Raw genomic sequence first — 20309 nt, 5'->3', positions numbered from 1 at the left:
TGAGGCATACTTATTTAGCACAGTACATCTTGAGTGACTTTGGCATGGCCACACTCAATTAATTATTACTTATATTTACATTTGTACTTTAATAAAACTTTATTTGAAACTTTAAAACTATCATTGACATTAGTAAATAGAGTATTTCTCATAATGGATCTAAAATGTTAAGAATTTTCTTTAGTGATGAGACTCTATTCATTAGTTATGCATTATTATGACACAAGAAATATGAATATGTCCGTAAGGCTCAAAGGTATATTTCTCTTTCTCTGAAAGTTTTCTTTGTAGCTTCACAGCTAAGATCAGGTGACTTGTGCTTGGAGCAGTGAAGCAGCAATCTCTAACTAGGTAATTATGACAGCAATCTCTAGGTAATTTTCAAGTCTATTCAACACAGACAGTTGGAAAATTTAGGGAAGGCTAGCAAAGTAAACTTCTTGAGTGGGATCTAAAGACTGGTAGGACTTAGTGCACTATTGGACTGTTTACATCATAGCCCATAATAGATGTTGAAAGAATTTCCATTATGTCTACTCATATGCAATATGTTAAGGGAATGGCAGAGGTCAAATCTGGGATCATGGCAGCTTGTAGAATTGTAGTTATGGTTCTCAGGCCAGGTTTCTATGCCTAGAACTCTGTGAAAATCTAAAAACATCTTGAACATTTCAAAATAATCAGAGATCTGTCCAAATGGAGCTTGGATCTAGACTTGGGAGCTTCTGTTGCCAGTTTCTGTTCTTGAATGCATTGCTGTGTTTACGCTCTTCTTGGCTTTCCCATCCTATTAACTAGCTCTCCTCCCAAGGACAGTGAAGCAGAGCAGAACAAACTGCTGGCTAGGGCTGCTCCAGCTTTTCTGAAGGGCAAAGGGTAAGTTGAAGCCAGAGTGTACTGGAACCCTGTATTAACTAAACTAAAAACGGAGATTTCTTTTATCACAAATGCTTTGTGTGTGGAAGAACATCTTTGATTTGGTAAAAGCAGCTCTGCCATAACCAATTAACAGCGCCAAGTAGTTATTTCGAGTAGACACATCTGTGTTGCTATTCACTTTCCCTGATCTCCTTTTCTTTTTGTGAAATGACTAAGTTGAAGATTTGATTTTCCAAAGGGATCCTTAATCTATGCTTGCAACCCATTTTGATGTGTTTCATGTAGAGATGAATTCCTTGGCCTTAGTGGTTAAAGAATGCAAATCTGTTCTCTAAAAAGTTATTTAACCTAGATGGAAGTCTTTATTTTTGAAGTTAGTGAAATGAAATTGTGAATTTCATTGCTTGGATTTTGCTTGTGTTTTTCATAGAACATCACATATACTCTTCCTTTGTTTGCTTGGTTTTCTAAATGTCTTTCCTACCACAACCTCACTCCTACCTTCTCTGTTCATTTCTGCCCATCTCTCGTAACAACACCCTTTCTTTCCCCCTGCCCTGTTTCAGGATACAATACAGCCTGAATGTGGCAGACAGGCTGGCTGATGAACATGTTCTCATCGGGTTGTATGTCAACATGCTCCGGAACAACCCATCATGGTTAGTGAGGATTTGGCTGCTTGACTGTCCTTAGAGAGGGGAACAGTCTGAGCTGGTGACAAGCAGTCAAGGGACAAAGTCACTGGCTGCCAAAGGTGTCACTGGGCACTTTTTAACTGATTCAAGTAAGAAGTCTTTAGTGATGTTAGTTTGGGTACGTCCTATTAATGTGTCATAGAATTCATATCCCTGTTTATATCTTAGCTAATGGGAAAACCTGTGCAAATGGATGCCATGCTAAATATGAGCATTCAGGTGGATGCAGGACTCTGGTCCCCCTCGGTCTGTGCTACATGTGTCCTGTCAGATTACCACAGGATGGTGGTACAAGAATTTGTCTCATTCCAAGGGCATGGATGTCTCTGCCGATTTGGAAAACAGTGCTTCATTTCACTTAAGATAGAACCAAAAAAAAAAAAAAAAGAAGTAAGGTGATGTGATGGGATCATAAAATGGAAATCATTTTTTAACAATAACAGTGGGAGAAATTGTCTTTCATCAATTCTATTACTTACAAATGTTTCTGAGTAACCATCCTGATAAAGCCTGCTTTCAAGTTTCAGAATATGCAAAGCTACTTTCAGATGTATTAAATCCAGGAATTCAAATAGCTCTATGTATTAGCATAAAGGCACTTATAAAGATTTTCTCTATTTTAATGATGACATAGGAGATTTCTTTCATTGGTTAAAGTTACTTAATTTTAATAATAAATGTGCATTTGCAATTTGAATGAAAGTAAAAGGACAGACTATATATTTATCATAGATATGTTTCAATCTAGTTAGCTACTGTTTTTTTACAAACATATTTAGCCAACCAATTCCTTGGAAATATTTCAGTTTTGCTTAACAACTCCAATTTTCTCTGAAATAAGGACCCATGGATTTTATGCAGTTACAACTATTAAGTGAGCCAGTTGGTTAAATTCCTGTTACAATGGTTTACTCCTTCAGGCATAGTGGGTCCCCTTTCCTCTACTGTTTCACAAAGGCCTCCCTCAAGCACGTAATGGCTATGGCTACCTCTTGTGTTATTAGCCACTTTGTTTCTAGAACTCTTTCCTCCCTCAACTGTTTCCAGAGTTTCTTCCTGTTGCTGCTTCTGACACCTTACACCTATTTTTGCAAGTTTAGTACATGAGATGTTTTAAGGTTTGATGAACTAATGAACATTTATCTATTTAGCAATTTTTTATATATGTAATAAACATATAATATATAACTATTAATTTGTATTTTTAAAAATATATAACCAGCACACTAGTTTAATTTTATCCTACATCCTGCTCCTTAAGGAGCTGAAAATGCACTGTCCAGCTGACATAGGCCTATCTTTTTGTTCAAATTTTCTGAGCTTCTAGATTAAATAGTATCTGTTCTCTCACAGCTCAGTCTCTCAAAACTGCAGATTGTTTCAGTCTCATTCCCAAGAAGGTTAGTACCCCCATGTTATGTGGTAGCTGAAACAGTAGAAATAAATACTAAATTATAAAAAAAAAATTGTATTGATAATCTTCCAAGAAGAATACAATCAATACAGATCCAATCATAAGGCGATGATGTGATCATACATAAAGGGCTTTCCACCATTATTCTAAGCACACCCCAGTTATTTCTACTGCTCTTCTTTGACCTTTTCTTAATTAAGGTCATAACAAAGAAATCTCCAAAGGAAAAAAAGCTCAGACTTTGTCACTACCAGCCGTTTTTCCTACTCCAGTGATTAATCATACTGACTTGATGGTCACTTAAGACCATAAAGCTGTCTCAGCAGAGACACCTTACATCTGCTTGATAAAAGCTAGCTATGATTTGTATTTTGAAAACAAAGCTGAATTTAGGACTGATCGATGAAGCAGATTCCATTTTAATAGCTGTGCCCTTCATGTTTCTCATAGCTGTTTTCTGTCCTTAAAAAATTACAACTTCTCTTTCAAATTGCTTGTTTTTCCTTCCTTTCCCTTTATGTTTAATTAGATTCTAACAATTCCTCACACTTATCATGACTATATAAGTAATGTAGTGACCTCTCACCTCCTTTATCATCATCATAGCTATAATGCTTTATTCAGTTATGGCACGATATGTAATAATGGTGATAATCATAATCACTACTATTTTTAAAGCACTTGCCTCATGCTGAGCCCTGTGTTAAAAGTTTTATGTATATAATTTCTCATAGTCCTTGAGTAAACTCGTAAGGTAAATACAATCATCCCCATTTTATAGATAAGTGAAGGTATTTTAGAGAGTTTATCTGACTCTCCCACAATCATACTACTATTAAACAGTGGAGCGGAGATTTTAACCATTATCCATCCAAGTTCATAACCACTATCCTACATTGCCTCCTATAAAACCTGCCTCGACACACGCCCTGCAAAAAGCTTTTATGGATAACTCCTCCACACTGTGTCCTCCACATACTTATTTACTGAAACTACATATCCTACTCTATTATTTTATTTCCTTCTAACAAATATTGAGCACATACTAGTAATAGGAATGGTGATTGTTAATAAGTTATCTTTTATGTATTTAGTTCCATGAGTTGTAAGTTCTCATTTTAATTGTAAGTTTCAAAAAGGAAAAAAACTTAGTCTTCAATCTCTTTTATCTCATCACAACAGCCAGAATAGAAATAATAAATTTTACATTCATGAAGCACTTCAAAAATATCAGTGCTCTTCTCTACACAGTATTTAATTTGCTCTTTACAGCTCTAGAAGGTTGGATATTATTATTTTCATTTCACTGATAAGAAAATTTGAGCTCTGAGACATTAATGACTTCTCCAAGGTCACATGCTAGAAAGGGCTTGCACACAGGTCTGCTGACACTGGATCCCATCTATTTTCTACCACATTCCTCTGCCTCCTTGTCTGTGCACACTTCTTTACATGCTTTGCAAACAGGCACCTAATAGCCCTTCTCGATTAAAAGCTTTGTTTTTCTCATTATTTAGACATGCTCTTAATCAATTCTATGGGGGGGGGGGGGTCATCTGACCTATATGAACTTCATAACACAATAGGAAACTGACTCATTTGTAAATAGTCTGCTGCTAAATTTAAAAAAACACTTGTGTCATTGCTGATTCTGATGTCAGATAAGCCAGATAAACGGCAGCTTAAGGGAGAATTTCTGTTGCCTTCCTAATGCAGTGAAGTTTTAAAAGCCTTAACGGCTTTTAAGCACCTTCTCCAATGGGGGAGGAGGTGGTCTCACAATGTACTACAGTGAGGGTTTTTTCCTGTCCTCCCTTAAAACTTGCCAAGTACTGGGCTTGCCAGTGGTTTATAGGGAAGGTCTGCAGCAGGCAGAGCAAAAGATTGGAAACAAACCCAGAACTTCTACCTCTAACTACAATTACATCCTAGATACTTACCATTCAGAAGCTTCTAACATATTTCTCTCAACTCTGAAAAGGCCCCCAGTGTAAGGGAGGGAGGGAAGAAAACTAAAGGCTCCAGTCCATACTTTGCTATCATGATCAATTGCTGTCACCTGGTTAGACTCCAGATCTCATATAACTAGGTTAAAATTGTTCTGCTAATGTTTTTCTCAAGTGCAAGAAATTGTACATTTGTATTGCCAATATATTGCTTGCTAAATGGATTGATAATCTAACTAGTTTAAAATTGCTCCACAATATTTTATGCTTGGGGAAAAAAGACATCCACCTCATTCTAAGAATGCCTATATCTGGATTTCATATGTGAGGTCTAAGTTATTATTAACTTGCTTGCTTAAAACCCTTTAATAGATTCCTATTGTATTGAGTTTATAATCCAGACCCCTCACCATGATCTACAAACCTATGTGTGATCTAGCTCTTGCCTACAGTTCTCATGGCATTCTTCCATTCAATCACAATTCTTAGTCACATCAGCTTTCGGTCAATTCCTAAAACAAGCCAAGCCCTTTCCTACCTCAAGACCATACTACTAGCTCTTCCCTCTGTCTAGATCACTCTTCCCTCTCACCTTTCCTCTTCCTTCCATATGGATATACACTGGCTTCTTCTCTGGCTTCTAATCTTAGATTAAAAGCACTTCCCCTGGTAGGTCTCCCCTATTAGTTTCTATCATGTCATGCTATTTATTTCTTTCTTTTAATAATTGCAATCACTGGCTGGTTGGTTGGTTGTCTGGTTGGCTGCCTGGATAGCTGCCTTGTTGGTTGGTTGGATGGCTGACTGGCTGAGTTTACTCTCTATCTTCACTTCTATGGTGCAATAACCCTCTCTGACTTGTTCACCACTATATCTCTGACATCTAGAACAGTGCCTGGCACACAGTAGGTACCCAACAAACATATGTTGATTTGTAGAATATTGCTAGTGCCATAGGTATAAAATTTTCTCTTACCCTAAACTAAGTTGTTAGAAGTACTCAGAAACCTTTTTTACTAGTAAAATAAATATTTTTACTATTTAAAAAATCACTATTACAGAGTAGCCCTTAAATTGAAATTTAGCATACGAATATAAGGTAGATGAAAAAAGTGAAATATTAGGCTTTACATAGATAGAGGTGGTAAACATGGACAAAGACAAGCACTGGCAAAGACAATTCACGGATGTAGCAAAAGCAACTTTTAAAAAAACTAAAAATTATATCAGGCAGGAAGAAAAAAGCTTTATTTAATGCTGCCTGGTTTCTTGCACTTTGTATTATTTCGCTAAGGAAGCCATAACAAAATACCATAGACTAGGTGGCAGAAATACAACAGAAATGTATTTTCTCACAGTTCTGGAGGATGGAAATACAAGACCAAGGTGCCGGCAGGGTGGTTTCTCTTGAGGCCTCTCCCCTTGACTTGCAGACAGCCACCTTCCCACTGAATCCTTACATAACCTTTTCTCTGGGTCCAAGCATCCTTGGTGTCTCTTCCTCTTCTCAAAATGACACCAGTCATATTAGATTAGGGCCCCACCTCTATGACCTCATTTAGTCTTAATTACTTCTTTAAAGGCCCCATCTCCAAATGCAGTCACATTCTGACACTGGGGTGTTAGATCTTCAACATATGAATTTTGGGAGAGAGACACAATTGAGTCCATAACACACTTCAACACTCAATTCCCTCAGTTGTATGCTTTAATACCTTTAATGTGTAGACTAAGATTTGATTGAATCTTTTCAGTAAATGTTGATTTTGAAAAATGCAAGTTTATTACAACCTGTTGAAAGAAAAAAGAAAGTGTTATCCACACCTACTGACAGTGTCTCATTTAGATGAGTTTTCATTTCCCATTAACGTTACTCCTTTTCTTCAGTAAAATTTTTAGTAGGTTTGATGATAGAACTGGACTTCTGAGAAAGATATTTCCTTAGAATCCTAGAAATGTAAATCTGAAGAATGTTACACAACCAATGCACATATCTGCAATGGCTGTGTTGTGCCTGCATAGGTTTGCTCAGCATAATCAGATGGTAAACTGATTTTAAGATCAGTTCATCTCCCTGTGATAAATTCTATTACATTTTAAGTTTCCATGGAAAATGAGAGTGACACTATCTATCTGATGTAGTTTAGGTACAAATTAGCTAGCACAGTTATGGACACACGGGAATAACTCAATATTAGTTTCCCACTTAATTCTAAAATAGGATTAAAGGCATATAATGAGTTAAATTTTAAAATTCTGTTTATTATATGGTAGAAATAAACTGATATCTTATGGGCTCTTATTTTGTTGTTGAATGGATGAACTTCAGAACGCACTTTCTCCAAATGTGCTTAAAATAAAGACTTCAGGATAGGACATGGTCTCATATGTTGCTTGATAAATTGTACAAAGAGGACATTTTGATTAGAAAGTCATGATAGTATGCAGCTTTGCATACTGGAGCAAGGAGAAAGAAGATAAAGCTAACATAATTGGCTAATTTCTCCCTTTGCTTAGAAAATCAGAGCTATAAAAACCACCTATTGCTTTTGTAAAATTCTTCATTGATTCAACTAAATTGTCTTTATTCTTCTTGGTATAACCTAGAATACTGGCCAATAACCAATCACTCACATTTTCTTGACCAGAAAGCTAATTTATAGATAAGGAAGTGATGGGGCAGAAATGGTAATTCCAAGACAGTGTTACCTGCCTTTAGAGATAAAAGTAAAAAGAATAATAGTTACTCCCATAGAGTAGCTCTTATAGATAAGGAAGTGATGGGGCAGAAATGGTAATTCCAAGACAGTGTTACCTGCCTTTAGGGATAAAAGTAAAAAGAATAATAGTTACTCCCATAGAGTAGCTCCCATGTGCCCAGCACTGCTCTAAGCACTTTACGTAGTAATGCTCCCAACAAGCCATGAGGTAGGTTACCATTGTATCCCTGTTTTATAGACGAGAAAACTGAGGATCAGAGAAGTTAATTGACTTGCCCAAAGTCACACAGCTAGTAAGCGAGAAGGCTGGGGTTTGGATCCAGAAATGATTCAGTCCAACCTTTCACCTGCTTTTTTATAACATCCCTATAAGCTACTGAGCCCTCCTAAGAGTAGCGTTTCTTTTGAGTGGGAACTTACCTCTTCCAGAAGCCATCTGCTTTCCTAATCTTTAAAACAACAGCAAAAACAAAGTGAACCAAAAGAGAACGTGCCATGATTGGGGATGGGGAAGATCTGATGTTGATAAATATGAATGAGTAAAACGACATCTCTATGAGTGTTAGCACCTATACAAAGCAGATGAGGAGTTTGTACGCAGCAACAGAGCATATCTTGATTTTTAACTCTGCCAAATGTGGATGATTTACAGTTCGATTTTAGATGGCATGGCTGGTGTTAGAGTGCAATATTTCATCTGCATTCTTCTGATTTCTCTAAGTGTTGAGGGTGCATGCAGAGGCAAGGATATGCAGGAGGTGGGCCAGTGACCATGACATTGCAACCTAAGAAGGCTGACCTTTACTCATCTTTTTGTCCAACTAATTCTCACGTAACTCCCGCTGTGTTCCACGCACTGTGCGAAACACTAAAGATCTGATTGTGAAAAGATTGAACCATTCTGCCCTCAAAGACATAGTTCAGTGAAGGATAAACACAAGTGAAAAGGCAATTAAAATGCAGAGGGATAACGTATAAATGCAGTGCAGCATGCTATGGAATATACGAGGGACAATAAACCTGAACTTGGAGGTTGGAGGTAAGGATAGGAAATGGCAGCTAAAGCTAGCACCAGGACGAAGAGGAATTAGCCATGTGGAAGTGGGTGGAAGAGTCAGAGAGATTGGGCAAGGCGGAGAGAACATGGTGCATTTGAGGAAGTTAAGTGTGGTCAGACTACTAGAGTAATTGAGGTAAAGGATGAAGCTAGGTTATGCAGGACCTTACAAGTTTTATTTAGGATTTTGAGAAATGAGAAGCTATTGAAGGATTTTAGGCATAGGAGTGTTACAGCCAGCTTCATTTTTTTAAAGATCACCAACTACACGATAAAAAATGAATTGGAAGGAAGTTATATATGTCTAAAGTCTGAGCAACCGGTTGAGAGGGCTTCATAGTAATTCAGGAGAAGGTGACAGTAGCCTGGAGCTCATCTGGGACAGTTGGCATAGAAGGAAGTGGAGGAATTCAAGAGTTTGTAGAAGGTAGAACGTATGACCTTGATTGTAACGTCGCAGGTTGTTAAAGTCCAGCTCTCAGTAAAAGAGTTTGAAGGCATTCCTAAGAGAAGCCATTATTATAGTAACTTTTTATTATTATTATCCATGAATATTGCTATTTCATGATTTCTCGTCTTTTCCTTTCAAATCACTCATTAAAGGGCCAACAATTTTAGCTTTGAGAGTTAGTTTCCAACCTTGCTCTTCAGTCCCATCAAACCGCTGCTCAGGCCCCAGTGTCACTTCATTCCTTTGCACCCCGCCCCTCTTGTCCTTGCTGACTCCTGAGCACCTGCACAGCACTCTGGGTCCACAGGTTTTTGCTCTCAACCATGTGCAAAAGGTAAGAAATAATCTGATAAAGGAATCCTCCAATTAAGTGTTAACTACTAAAGCCATCTCAGGCCATAATCTTCCCATTAGCTATTTGCATTTTAATAAAAATATACTACATGAGACCTAGTGGCCTTAAAAATTAATCTCTAGTGATAAAATTACTGTCACCATCCAGACAAATAGGAAATTATTAAGGAAAAATCTAGACACATTTCAAGTGCCCTTTGGATCACACTGTTTTTTTGGTGGACTGCCCCACCCTGGTAGTGAGAACAGGCCAACAGAGAAATCAAAGAAATGTGAATAAACCCTGAGTTCCCAGAAATCTTTGCTAACTTACAGTATAGTAAATCCTAGCGTAGCTGGGGCCACTTGAGTTTCCTAGAATGCCATTTTGAAATCACTAGCAACAAACACTGGCCATGCATTTACAGTAGGAAGTAGACAGCTTTCAAAATAATGGACTTTACTACCCTACAATGCAGTCAACCCAGCAGCCACTTTTTAATTCATCACAGTCTTGTAGCAAGATTACTGATTATAAAATCCTGAAATGAATGGCTAAGGCTAGAGAAAGTGTTGGAATCAGTATTTATTTTAATGATTTAGGGATTATTGGCCATTCATTTTCAACTATTTGTAATTGAAGTCCTGAAATAATGGAATTTATCAGAGGAATGCCTCATTCACCCTTGTATAATTTGAACATGCTGAAATGGCACATGTGGACTCATAAATCGTTCGTGCGCACAAACGGGTAATATATCACACCAGGCCTAGTACACTCAGTGCTGGGGGAGGAAAGGCATGGAAGTATGAGTTATCGCTTACCAGACAGAACCCCATATCTTCATGTCGTACATTTCCAGGAGGCTTTTTTATGTAACCTGCGTGTTATTTATTCTTGCTGGTCATTCATGATAAAAGACACTTTTATCACAAAGTTTTTCATCAAGGTTTTTAAAATTATGTATTTATCAAAACACTCACAAGTGCTCCTGACAAAGTCACCTTCAAGGAGTCAAACGGATCATCGTCCTGGGCTTGGAGCAATGGGCCCTGCTGTCTGCACCAACTGTGTTGAATTAGGCATATAGTCTCTAATACACAAGCAAGAAATGATAAGCATGTTAAAGTCAAATCAAATTGTCTTTTTGTGGAGTAGTTTTATATTTAAAGCAATGACAGTGTAATTCTGTCTTTCTTAGTAAGCTATAATAAGAAAGATAAGCATGTTAAAGTCAAATCAAATTGTCTTTTTGTGGAGTAGTTTTATATTTAAAGCAAAGACAGTGTAATTCTGTCTTTCTTAGTAAGCTATAATAAGAAATTTTTTTTTTTTGGTTATTTTTAACCACTGCAGAGTGCAGACATTGTTTTATAAAGACAAACATCTGCTTTAAAGCATCAATTTTCCAGAACTAATTCTGCCTTTTGCTACTAAAATTATTTTTTTATTCCAAGTCTAGATTTGTATGCTGATTGAAATATCAATCCACTGAGATTGATACTACACATTATATGAGCCCTGTATCCTAGAATTTTCTATCTTAACAGAAAGTTTGTTAAATATCACACATGCTCCATGGATATCAGTTAAATACTCATGAAAAATAATCTTTTTTATATGGTTTGCCTTTGGGCTTTATTTCCTGTATTTGTATTTTCCATTTTGTTTTCAAGATCTCCTGATCCTTGCTACTCAAAGTGTTGTTCTTGGACCACTACACAGGACCAGTAGTATCAACATCTCTTGGCAGCTTGTTAGAAATGCAGATTCCCAGGTCCCACCCTGCAACCTACCCCCTCCCCACCCCACTACAGAATCAGAAACTGCAATTTCACAAGATCCCCAAATGATAAGCTTACTCTTTAAAGTTTGAGAAGCACTGCTCTAGATAGCTGCTGGATGGTACCTGACAATTTGAAAAAGACATGAATCATTAATGAATCTGAACAGACTACTTAAGAGGCAAAATAATAATAACATTGTATTAACTAACATGTCTGAGCACTTAATGTACTCCAGGCATCAGTGCCAGCTTAATGCTTTTTACATGTGTTATCTCATCTGGGCAAAAGGAAAGAGAAGCCTCTTTTTCAGAGGATGGAGAAGTCGGGCCGGCCCGGTGGCGCACTGCTACAGTGCGCCGCTTGGGAAGCGCGGTGGCGCTCCCGCCGAGGGTTCGGATCCCACGTACAGACCGGCTGAGCGAGGTGTGGGAGCAACACCGAGGGTTGCGATCCCGTTGCCGGTCCCAGTCCGGTACGGGCGCGACACTGAGGGTTGCGATCCGTTGCCGGACACGAAAAAAAAAAAAAAGAAAAAGACAGAGGATGGAGAAGTAAGTTGGTAAGTAGGGAAATTCAGGAATATTTTAGTAATTTGTTGTAGCCCAGAGAAAAGGGCTAAAGCTAAAGTGGAAGTATTCAGGATTAAAATAGGTGTACTTTACATATGTGAGGTAGATAGACTATAGCACAGATAGTGGAGACAGGAATGTCTTACAAATGACCAGAAAAGAAATGTTACAGAAGTGGACTCAGCCACCCAGGGACGAACTATCTGGAAATGACATAGCCAATATGCTGGACACACATAATGATTATCACTCATCTTCTCATTGATTTAGAACAAAGGTTATTGCACATCTACTTTATATGTAAATAAACATATAAATAAATATAATTGCATGTTACTTTCTTAGTTCATTTAGTGTTATTATACCAGAATACCTGAGGCTGGGTAATTTATAAAGAAAAGAGGTTTATTGGACTCATGTTCTGGTGGCTGGGAAGTTCAAGTTTGGGCAGCTGTATCTGGTGAGGGCCTTAAGCTGCTTCCACTCATGGGGAAAGTGAATGGGAAAGTTATGTGCAAAGAGATCACATGGTGGAGAGGAAGCAAGAGAGAGAAACAGAGGAAGGCAGACTCTTTAACAACCTGCTTTCTCAGGAACTATTTCATTCTTGCAAGAGGGAGAACTCACTCACCCCCACAGGAGGACATTAATCTATTCACGAGGGATCCAGCCCCATAACCCGAACACCTCCCACCAGGTCCCACCTCCCAACACTGCTATCTTGGGGATCAAATTTCAACATGAGTGTTTGGGGTTTTTTTTGTTTGTTTGTTTTGTCTTTTTCCGTGACTGGTAAGGGGATCACAACCCTTGGCGTGGTGTCGCCCACACTGCGCTCAGCCAGTGAGCGCACCGGTCATCCCTATATAGGATCCAAACCCGCGGCGGGAGCATAGCTGCACTCCCAGTGCAGCACTCTCCCGAGTGCGCCACGGGCTCGGCCCTCAACATGAGTTTTGACAGGGACAAAGCGCATCCAAACCATAGCAGTTACTTCAAATGGTTCCAAGTTTTTATAATGGATAATACTTACAACCTTAATGTTGGCATAGGAGTGTGTCTCTTTTAATGTATATTCATGACTATGAACTTTTTTCTTTAAGGAACAGGCTTAAGTATAAGAATCGATGGAAAAGAATATAAATATGTTGGGGCCGGCCCGGTGGCGCACTGGAGAGTGCGCCGCTTGGGAGCGTGGCGGCGCTCCCACCGAGGGTTCGGATCCCATGTGGAGACCGGTTCCTGCTCGCTGGCTGAGCGCGGTGCAGGTGCAGCACCGAGGGTTGCGATCCCGTTGCCGGTCAGTAAAAAAGACAAAAAGGAAAAAAAAAAGAATATAAATATGTTTGGGAATAAGAGGAACTAGTTTCTAATCTTGATTCTGACCTGATACATACTATAAAAACTGATAAGCCAAACTACAACCCACTAGTCTGTTAACAGGATCAGTGCTATTGGTATGCTTCAAATAATTTTTTTAATGGCTCCCAAAAGTTAGTCTTGAATCACAGGCTTCAGAGAATGAAATTTTCTGAAATATGGAAGAATTGATAATACTTCCATTTGCATTAGTTCTTAGGGACTCAGATCAAACTTATTCTAGCATGAACAGTTTCTATAAATTTATGAGACACTAAACAATTCTCATTAATATCACTGAGAGCCTCCACTGTAATTCTACTTCTCTGGAAGTAAATATAAAAAGCAGGTCACCTGGATAGTAATATTATAGATAAGAACTGTATTAGTTATCTCTTGTTGAATAACACATCACCCCAAAATGTAGCAGCTTAAAGCAATTAACATTTATTATCTTACAGTTTCTGTTGGTCAGGAATTTAGGTTTGGCTTAGCTAGGTGCCTCTGGTTCAAGGATTTCCATGAGGTTGCCATCAAGCCATCAGCTCAGTCTGTGGTCTCATCTGAAGGTTCTACCAGTGTGGATTCATTCACATGGTTATTGACTGGCTTGGATCTCTCATCACATGGGCCTTTCCACAGAGCTGATGCCCAAGATGGAAGCCATGGTCTTTTTATAACCCAATATTAGAAGTGACATTCTATGTCTTTTGCCATATTTTATTCATTAGAAGCAAGTCAGTAAGTCCAGCGCATGTTAAAGGGGAGGGGATTACACAAGCATGTGAAATCCAGCAGGTGCAGATCATGGAGTGCTGACCATGGTTGTTATTATTTTTGGTTTTTTTCTTTCTTTATTCTTGCTTTCATATTTTCTAATGCATTGATTATGGACATGCATTACTTGTATAATAGGGATATAAAAATGTTAAAGGCAGGAAAATTAGATTAAAAATAAATTATTCTTACATCAGAAATGTTGATCAGAAAAGTCACTTCTCTTTGGAGCTTTCTTAGTAAGACAATTAAATCAACTGAAGACAAGATTTATTAATGACTTTCTGGCCACATGATCATGTCATAAATCCAAGTCTGAGATTATTAACCTAACAGGATTTTGTATAGCTGGCAAATCAAATTTTTGCACTAAAAAATTTAAATAGCAAAAACCCCTGGTGGTAATATGAATATATCAATCTTTCTCAGTTGCCTAAGAGTTTCCTTTTGCTTTGTTCTTGATAGTATGCTTGAGAGTTCAAACCGGCTTGACGAAGAACACAGGTTGATCGCCAGGTATGCAGCAAGACTGGCAGCAGAGTCCTCCTCGTCTGTAAGTAGTTCGAGTGAAACGATTCTTCTGTTTGTGTCCGAGATCCCTGAATTTCATACATCACGTTTATTGTTATCAGTATAGCAGGTACTAGTTACCAGGACAATTTGTGCTAATTTATTGTTCACGCATTCGTTGCAATGTTTATGGTATCTTGGTGGTGAATTGCCAGCTTAAAAATGGCAGACATGAGGAACAAAATCATCTCAGTAGCATGATACTGCGGTTGAGCTGGAAGCCCTACAGCCCCCGTTACCCAGTGTCATCCCCATGTGAGGACCTGAGGAAGGGTTTGAGGACTGGTTGTGATTCCTTTAATGGGTTTAAAGAGAGTATGTTTAGTGTAGACACTAGGTTTTAAGCAGAACAGTTGCAAGTGACACTTAAAATATACTAGCAGATGCAATAGGGTGAATATCTTTCTCCATTTGCTTGTGTCTCTAAAACAAAAGCAACAATCAATTTGACACTTTTATTCAGAATTCTTCTTTGCTGAACTGAAAGTGAGCCATGACCGGTGCATCATAAAGGACAGTGAGCATTAGGGAACAAGCGAGGAAGCTGTTGCCTGACCCCTCGCATCAAATGCTGCTGCTGTCAGAGGCCTTCATGCTGATTCCAGATGGGAGCCACGTAGTAACCCACTGCATTAGAGCTGACACTTGCTCTCTGTGACATCAGTGACTGTAACACTGCTAGAAACTACCATGAACAAGATGGGAAGGGATCCAGGGCAGGCTAAAAGTGTACCATATGGCCCAAATATCAGATGTGGTAAAACAGAGATATAATTGGAGTATATGAAATCTTAAATGCCATAAAGAATGAACAAATGAGTTAAAGAAAATTAAAATGAAGTCAGCTGAGAGTTTAGGAGAACTAGATTTTAATACAAGCAACCCCTTGGGAGTCACTTGAAAGGCAAAACAAGTTTTCTGGAAAAACCTCTTTTCCAGCTTTTGTTGCTTTTATCCATACATATACCTTTATAGACAGAGGATGTGATGTGGGATTAGCAATGTAGACTTTTGAGTGTGAGTCCCAGCTTTCCATGATCTTATGCAAAGCACTACTTCTTTAACTTCAGTTTCCTCATCTCTAAGTAGGTATAATTACAATAATTATTATAAGCGCCAGCGCTACCTGTTTTTATGGTCAAATGCAATAATAAAATGTACAAAAGTGCCGCATAAACCAGCAGTCCCAAAATGGCAGCCTACAGACCAAATTTGTCCCCCAGGAATGTTCTGTTGGTCCCCACGGTGTATTCGGTTCTTTTTTAGTTGTCAGTATTTGCAAATCAGATGGTTTTCCTTAAAACTCTGTATTTTCAGCTTATCGTGAAAGACTGGCAAGACTGGGTGCATGTTCCTTATGGCAACAAGCAGTGAGGATAGAGACATTCTCTGTCTGCTTTGGACAAAGCAAGCAATCAGCACTTTGCCACAACTCCTACCCCTGGCCCCTTCTCTCATTTGGGTTTCTCCCTACAGCCAACATTAGAATTAGTGAGCCCTGGTGGAGTGCTAAATCTCTATGCCCATGTTATTATTTATATGTGCACTAACTTCACCAGTCTGTGTTCCATATCTTTCTCAAAAACATAAGCTACCTGTTTTCTTTGCCTATGTATATGATATGTAACCTTTGTGAACCCATCATAAAAGATATCATCCACATATTAATTCTAGTTCCTTTGCAAATCTCTTCATAATCTCATATCAAGAATTGTATGATTAGCTAAATAAATCATGATTAGTAAGATGTCACCAAGTTAGAAAGGAGATAGAAAGGTCATTAATTGGGTCCATTCTGTCTGGATAATTCCTGATGAATTTATATGAACAGCAAAGCAATGACCGAAATCCACAACCGGCTCAGACAAGTTTCTACCTTTTATCAATATAACATATGTGCAAGAAAGAGAAACTTATGTAGTAAACTCAGAAGAAAAACCTGGACTACAGGTCAAAGCTGCCATATGCCAGTCTTAGTTTTAGAAAGCCATTTAGGATAGAAAACTTAGGACCTCAAAATTCTTCATTAGCAACACAAATCATTTCTTTGTTAAAAAGAAATGTGAATTAAAAAATCATAGAACAGTTTATGAAAGTCCGACCTTTACCATCTTAACCATTCCTGTAGTTAGGTTTCTGGACATTAAAAAGTGGGCTGAGTTGCTCCATGTCGTTTGGCTTAGGCAACAGGTGCCATTTATAAAAATGTTGTATTCTTTGGTAGAAAGATTCGTTGTGATTTTTTAAATTTGTTTTTTAAACAATAAAAATCAGCTGGGAGGAATTTCTATAATGTACTGCAAAGCAAAGAAAGCAAGGCACAAGAAGTGTACATGTTCCAACCCCATTTTTATAAAACAATGCCAAATAAACCTTGACTAAGTGCACAAACACATACACAGAAATATATATAAAAATATGGTATAATATGATTTATGATATATATGATTATATGAGGAAGCTATGACTGCATATACACCATTTGTTAAAGCTGATTGCATGAGCAAGAATGAGGAGCCAGTGTGTTGTGAAGGTGGAAACAGCAGATATACATACATTATAATTTTAAATAGATAGATTCATATATATATATATATATATATATATATACATTTTTATATATAGGTTATATATACACATATATGTAACCTACATAAAATTACATATATGAATAAAGAAATACATAAAAGTATGTTGGCCAAAAGAATAACAAAAGAAACTGTGTCTCAAAAACTATGAAATTTTTAATTGTACGTTACAGTGATTGAACAGTAAATCTAGAGAAAGAGCTATCTCGACAGTAAAGCATTTTGTAAGCTCACCTACATTGAGAGGATGATTGCAATGGGGACAGTGTGAAAAGAAAAAAAATAGCTTCCCCAAGACTTCAAGTCAGAAAGCTAAAAAACTGTTTGTCCTATATTTTGTTTATTTGCCTGCCAGAGAATTCTACTCTGCTTTCCATTGCATAGACGTATTCCAGATCCACAGCAAGGTTTGTTCTTAAGAGAAGAATGGCAATTTCATTTTACGTATTTGCTTTTTTTGTTAGAATAGTAATAGTTTCCTCTCCCTTGTCTGCATGTCTCATGACTCCTGTCTTTCCAAACACGTTGGTTCGCATTCCTGATATTAAATCATGTACACTACATATTTTACAGCAGCCAGCTCAGCAAAGAAGTGCTCCTGACATCTCCTTCACCATTGATGCAAATAAGCAACAAAGGCAGCTCATTGCAGAACTAGAGAACAAGAACAGGTATGGCTTTGTAGACATGCTGGCTTCTGTGATCAGCGTGCGCACTCATTAATAACCTACAGTTGTGCTTTAAAGCCTCTGGGATTTTCACACTGTATGCATATTTAAGGAAAGACATCTAAAGTAAGTGACGCTGGCTTCTGAAAAGCTGGTCTTTAGATCTTTAGGTCTTCAGAGGCTTCATGAGAAAACTCTGTGTGTATGTTTGTGTGTGTTGTTCTGAGATGTCAACACAACTGATGCTGTCCCCCTAGACAGTCTCATTTTCCTTTTCTGACAAACTTATTTTTAAAGAACAGTCTAACACAAGAGGACCCTCCTGGGTGCTAGGCTAAGGTGTCTCTACCACCTCGATACAAGTAAGAGGTTCTCCAGGGAGGCTCCCTGTAAGGACCCCAGACTAAGGAGGCATTTGGAGCAACACCATCAACCCAGTTGTTCAAGCCAAACATCTCCACCTCCGGTCCATCAGCAGATCCTTCTCTACTCAGCAAAGAGGGACTCACAGTCTACCTCCAGAGCAAATCCCCTAAACTGTCTGCTTCATCTCCACTACAAACACCTAACCCAACCTGTCATTTTTTAAAAAATAAGTCATGTCATGTTATTCCTGGTTAAAAACCCTCTGATGATTTTCTGTCACATTTCGATTAAAATCCACTTCTCTTACCATGACCTGCAAGATCCTGCCTAACCTGATTCCTGCCTACCTGTCCGGGCTCAGCTCACCTTGCTCATCATACCCCAGCCTCATGCCCCTTCTTTCTGTCTTTATATCCTTCACACTCGTCATTCTCTCAGCCTAGAAAGCTCTTCCTCAGGGTCTCTCTATGGATGGCTCTTTCCCATCATTCAAGTCTCAGCTCAAATGTCACCTTCTGAAGATCACCTGTCTAATGTTGCTCACACCAGCAACCACTTTGTATTACAACCCTGTGTGCACGTGTGTGTGGCACTTACCACTGTCTAAAATAACCATATTTATGTGTTTGTTTCCTTGTTTACTGTCTTCCATACTGAAATGGAAGTTCTTTGAGAACATAAGCAATGCCAAATATCCCCTGAGGCCCACAACCATGCCTGGCACATTGTAGAAGCTCAGTAAATACATACTGACTAGAAAAATAATGAATAGCTAAGTCAGATCTCAAACTCAGTGCTGAGTAAGTCCAACATAGGAACAATTTGTACATTCTATATGTTTTAGAACAGCACCAAAATGTCTTAACGCTTAATCCGATTCTTAAACACTGATGTCACTTGTAAGGTTAAACTGGTAGACTAAAGGAGGAAGTCGTGATAATTATTTCATGCCTATAGAATTTGACCTGAGAATTTGGGAGTTAAATGATCAAAGTATTCTTTAGAGTTCTACAGGAAAAAAAATAAAGAAGAAGGTGCAAACTCTGTTGGCACATTTTCATATTTTTGTAGTAAAAAGGCTTTTGGCTTAATTGTCCCAGGTCTTGGCTCTCATCATTAGGAGACCACATATTAGAATGAAAATAGCTTCACAAACGTGGCACTGCGACTTTGGAGCCTTTGAAATTGCTACTTTATCTAACCCCCCAAAGAGACGTGCTCACATCAGAGCTGGAATATAAACAATGTTTGCCGTGTGTGATCTCAATTTACCAAGTAATAGTTGGCAAGAATTAAGAAGGGAGAAGGCAGAAGCATGGTGAAGAATTAGAAAAAAATAGCCATAAAGTTGGAATTTGTTCAGGATAGTTGTAAGTCTGTAAAATAGCCTAGTCTGTTTCATATAACATTTATTATATCTACTCTATGCAAATAATTGTGCTAAATCAGAAAAGGCACTGAGATAAGGCAGTGGTTTCAAATGAGCCAAAGCACTTAAAATCCAGCAGGAGACACAACCCAGAGAAAGGAAACAGGTAGTTGGGGGGCACAGGTAAAAGTGGGAGCAGGGAGGCTTTGCAGAAAGCATGTGAGCTGAGCTAGCCAGCCTGAAGGCCGGATGTGAACCATGTAGAAGAACCATTGTGGACTCTCAGGTTCTAGAATGGTTCTATGGGTATTGATGGCAAGGGGTTGGAGAATAGAGGGGCCACGGTCAAATGTTATCTTGAAGCTTTACATCAATTTGGGCACCAGAGAGGGCATGGAAAGAAAGGGAAAAAAGGCAAAATGGACTAGTTTTAAATTCTTGACAGGTAGATTTAATCCAAAGTCTCAACTCCTTCAGAACAAAACTTCACTATTGGTAACCTTAGCAAATAATAGAATTGGAACGTAGGGGATTTTTTCCTTTTTAATCAACAAAGTAAACCCATTATATTTGGTGTGAAAGTTTATTCAGAACGACTCAGCCAGAATTAGTAGATGTCAATAAATCAGAGTGTCCTATAATAAAGTCAATATTTTTTCCTTTTTAATCAACAAAGTAAACCCATTATATTTGGTGTGAAAGTTTATTCAGAATGACTCAGCCAGAATTAGTAGATGTCAATAAATCAGAGTGTCCTATA

General features: G+C 38.2%; 1 protein-coding gene across 3 annotated transcripts in view; it reads left to right on the top strand.

Moving 5' to 3' along the window:
- The window catches only part of LOC103607080 (dystrobrevin alpha-like), a 50902-nt gene that overhangs the window by 16410 nt on the left and 14183 nt on the right, over positions 1-20309 (top strand). For 2 of the 3 annotated variants that reach the window (XM_008591631.1, XM_008591632.1), the window contains 2 exons: positions 14454-14541; positions 17720-17817. In XM_008591631.1, coding sequence (XP_008589853.1) covers positions 14454-14541; positions 17720-17817 — 186 coding nt within the window. Of the gene's footprint in view, positions 1-123; positions 877-1445; positions 1539-14453; positions 14542-17719; positions 17818-20309 lie in introns of those variants that run through there. The other variant, XM_008591630.1, reaches the window with a different exon arrangement.

This window comes from Galeopterus variegatus, unplaced genomic scaffold (genome assembly GCF_000696425.1).
Source record: "Galeopterus variegatus unplaced genomic scaffold, G_variegatus-3.0.2 Scaffold7092, whole genome shotgun sequence".
Taxonomy (NCBI): domain Eukaryota; kingdom Metazoa; phylum Chordata; class Mammalia; order Dermoptera; family Cynocephalidae; genus Galeopterus; species Galeopterus variegatus.
This window is presented reverse-complemented; position numbering and strand designations above follow the sequence as displayed.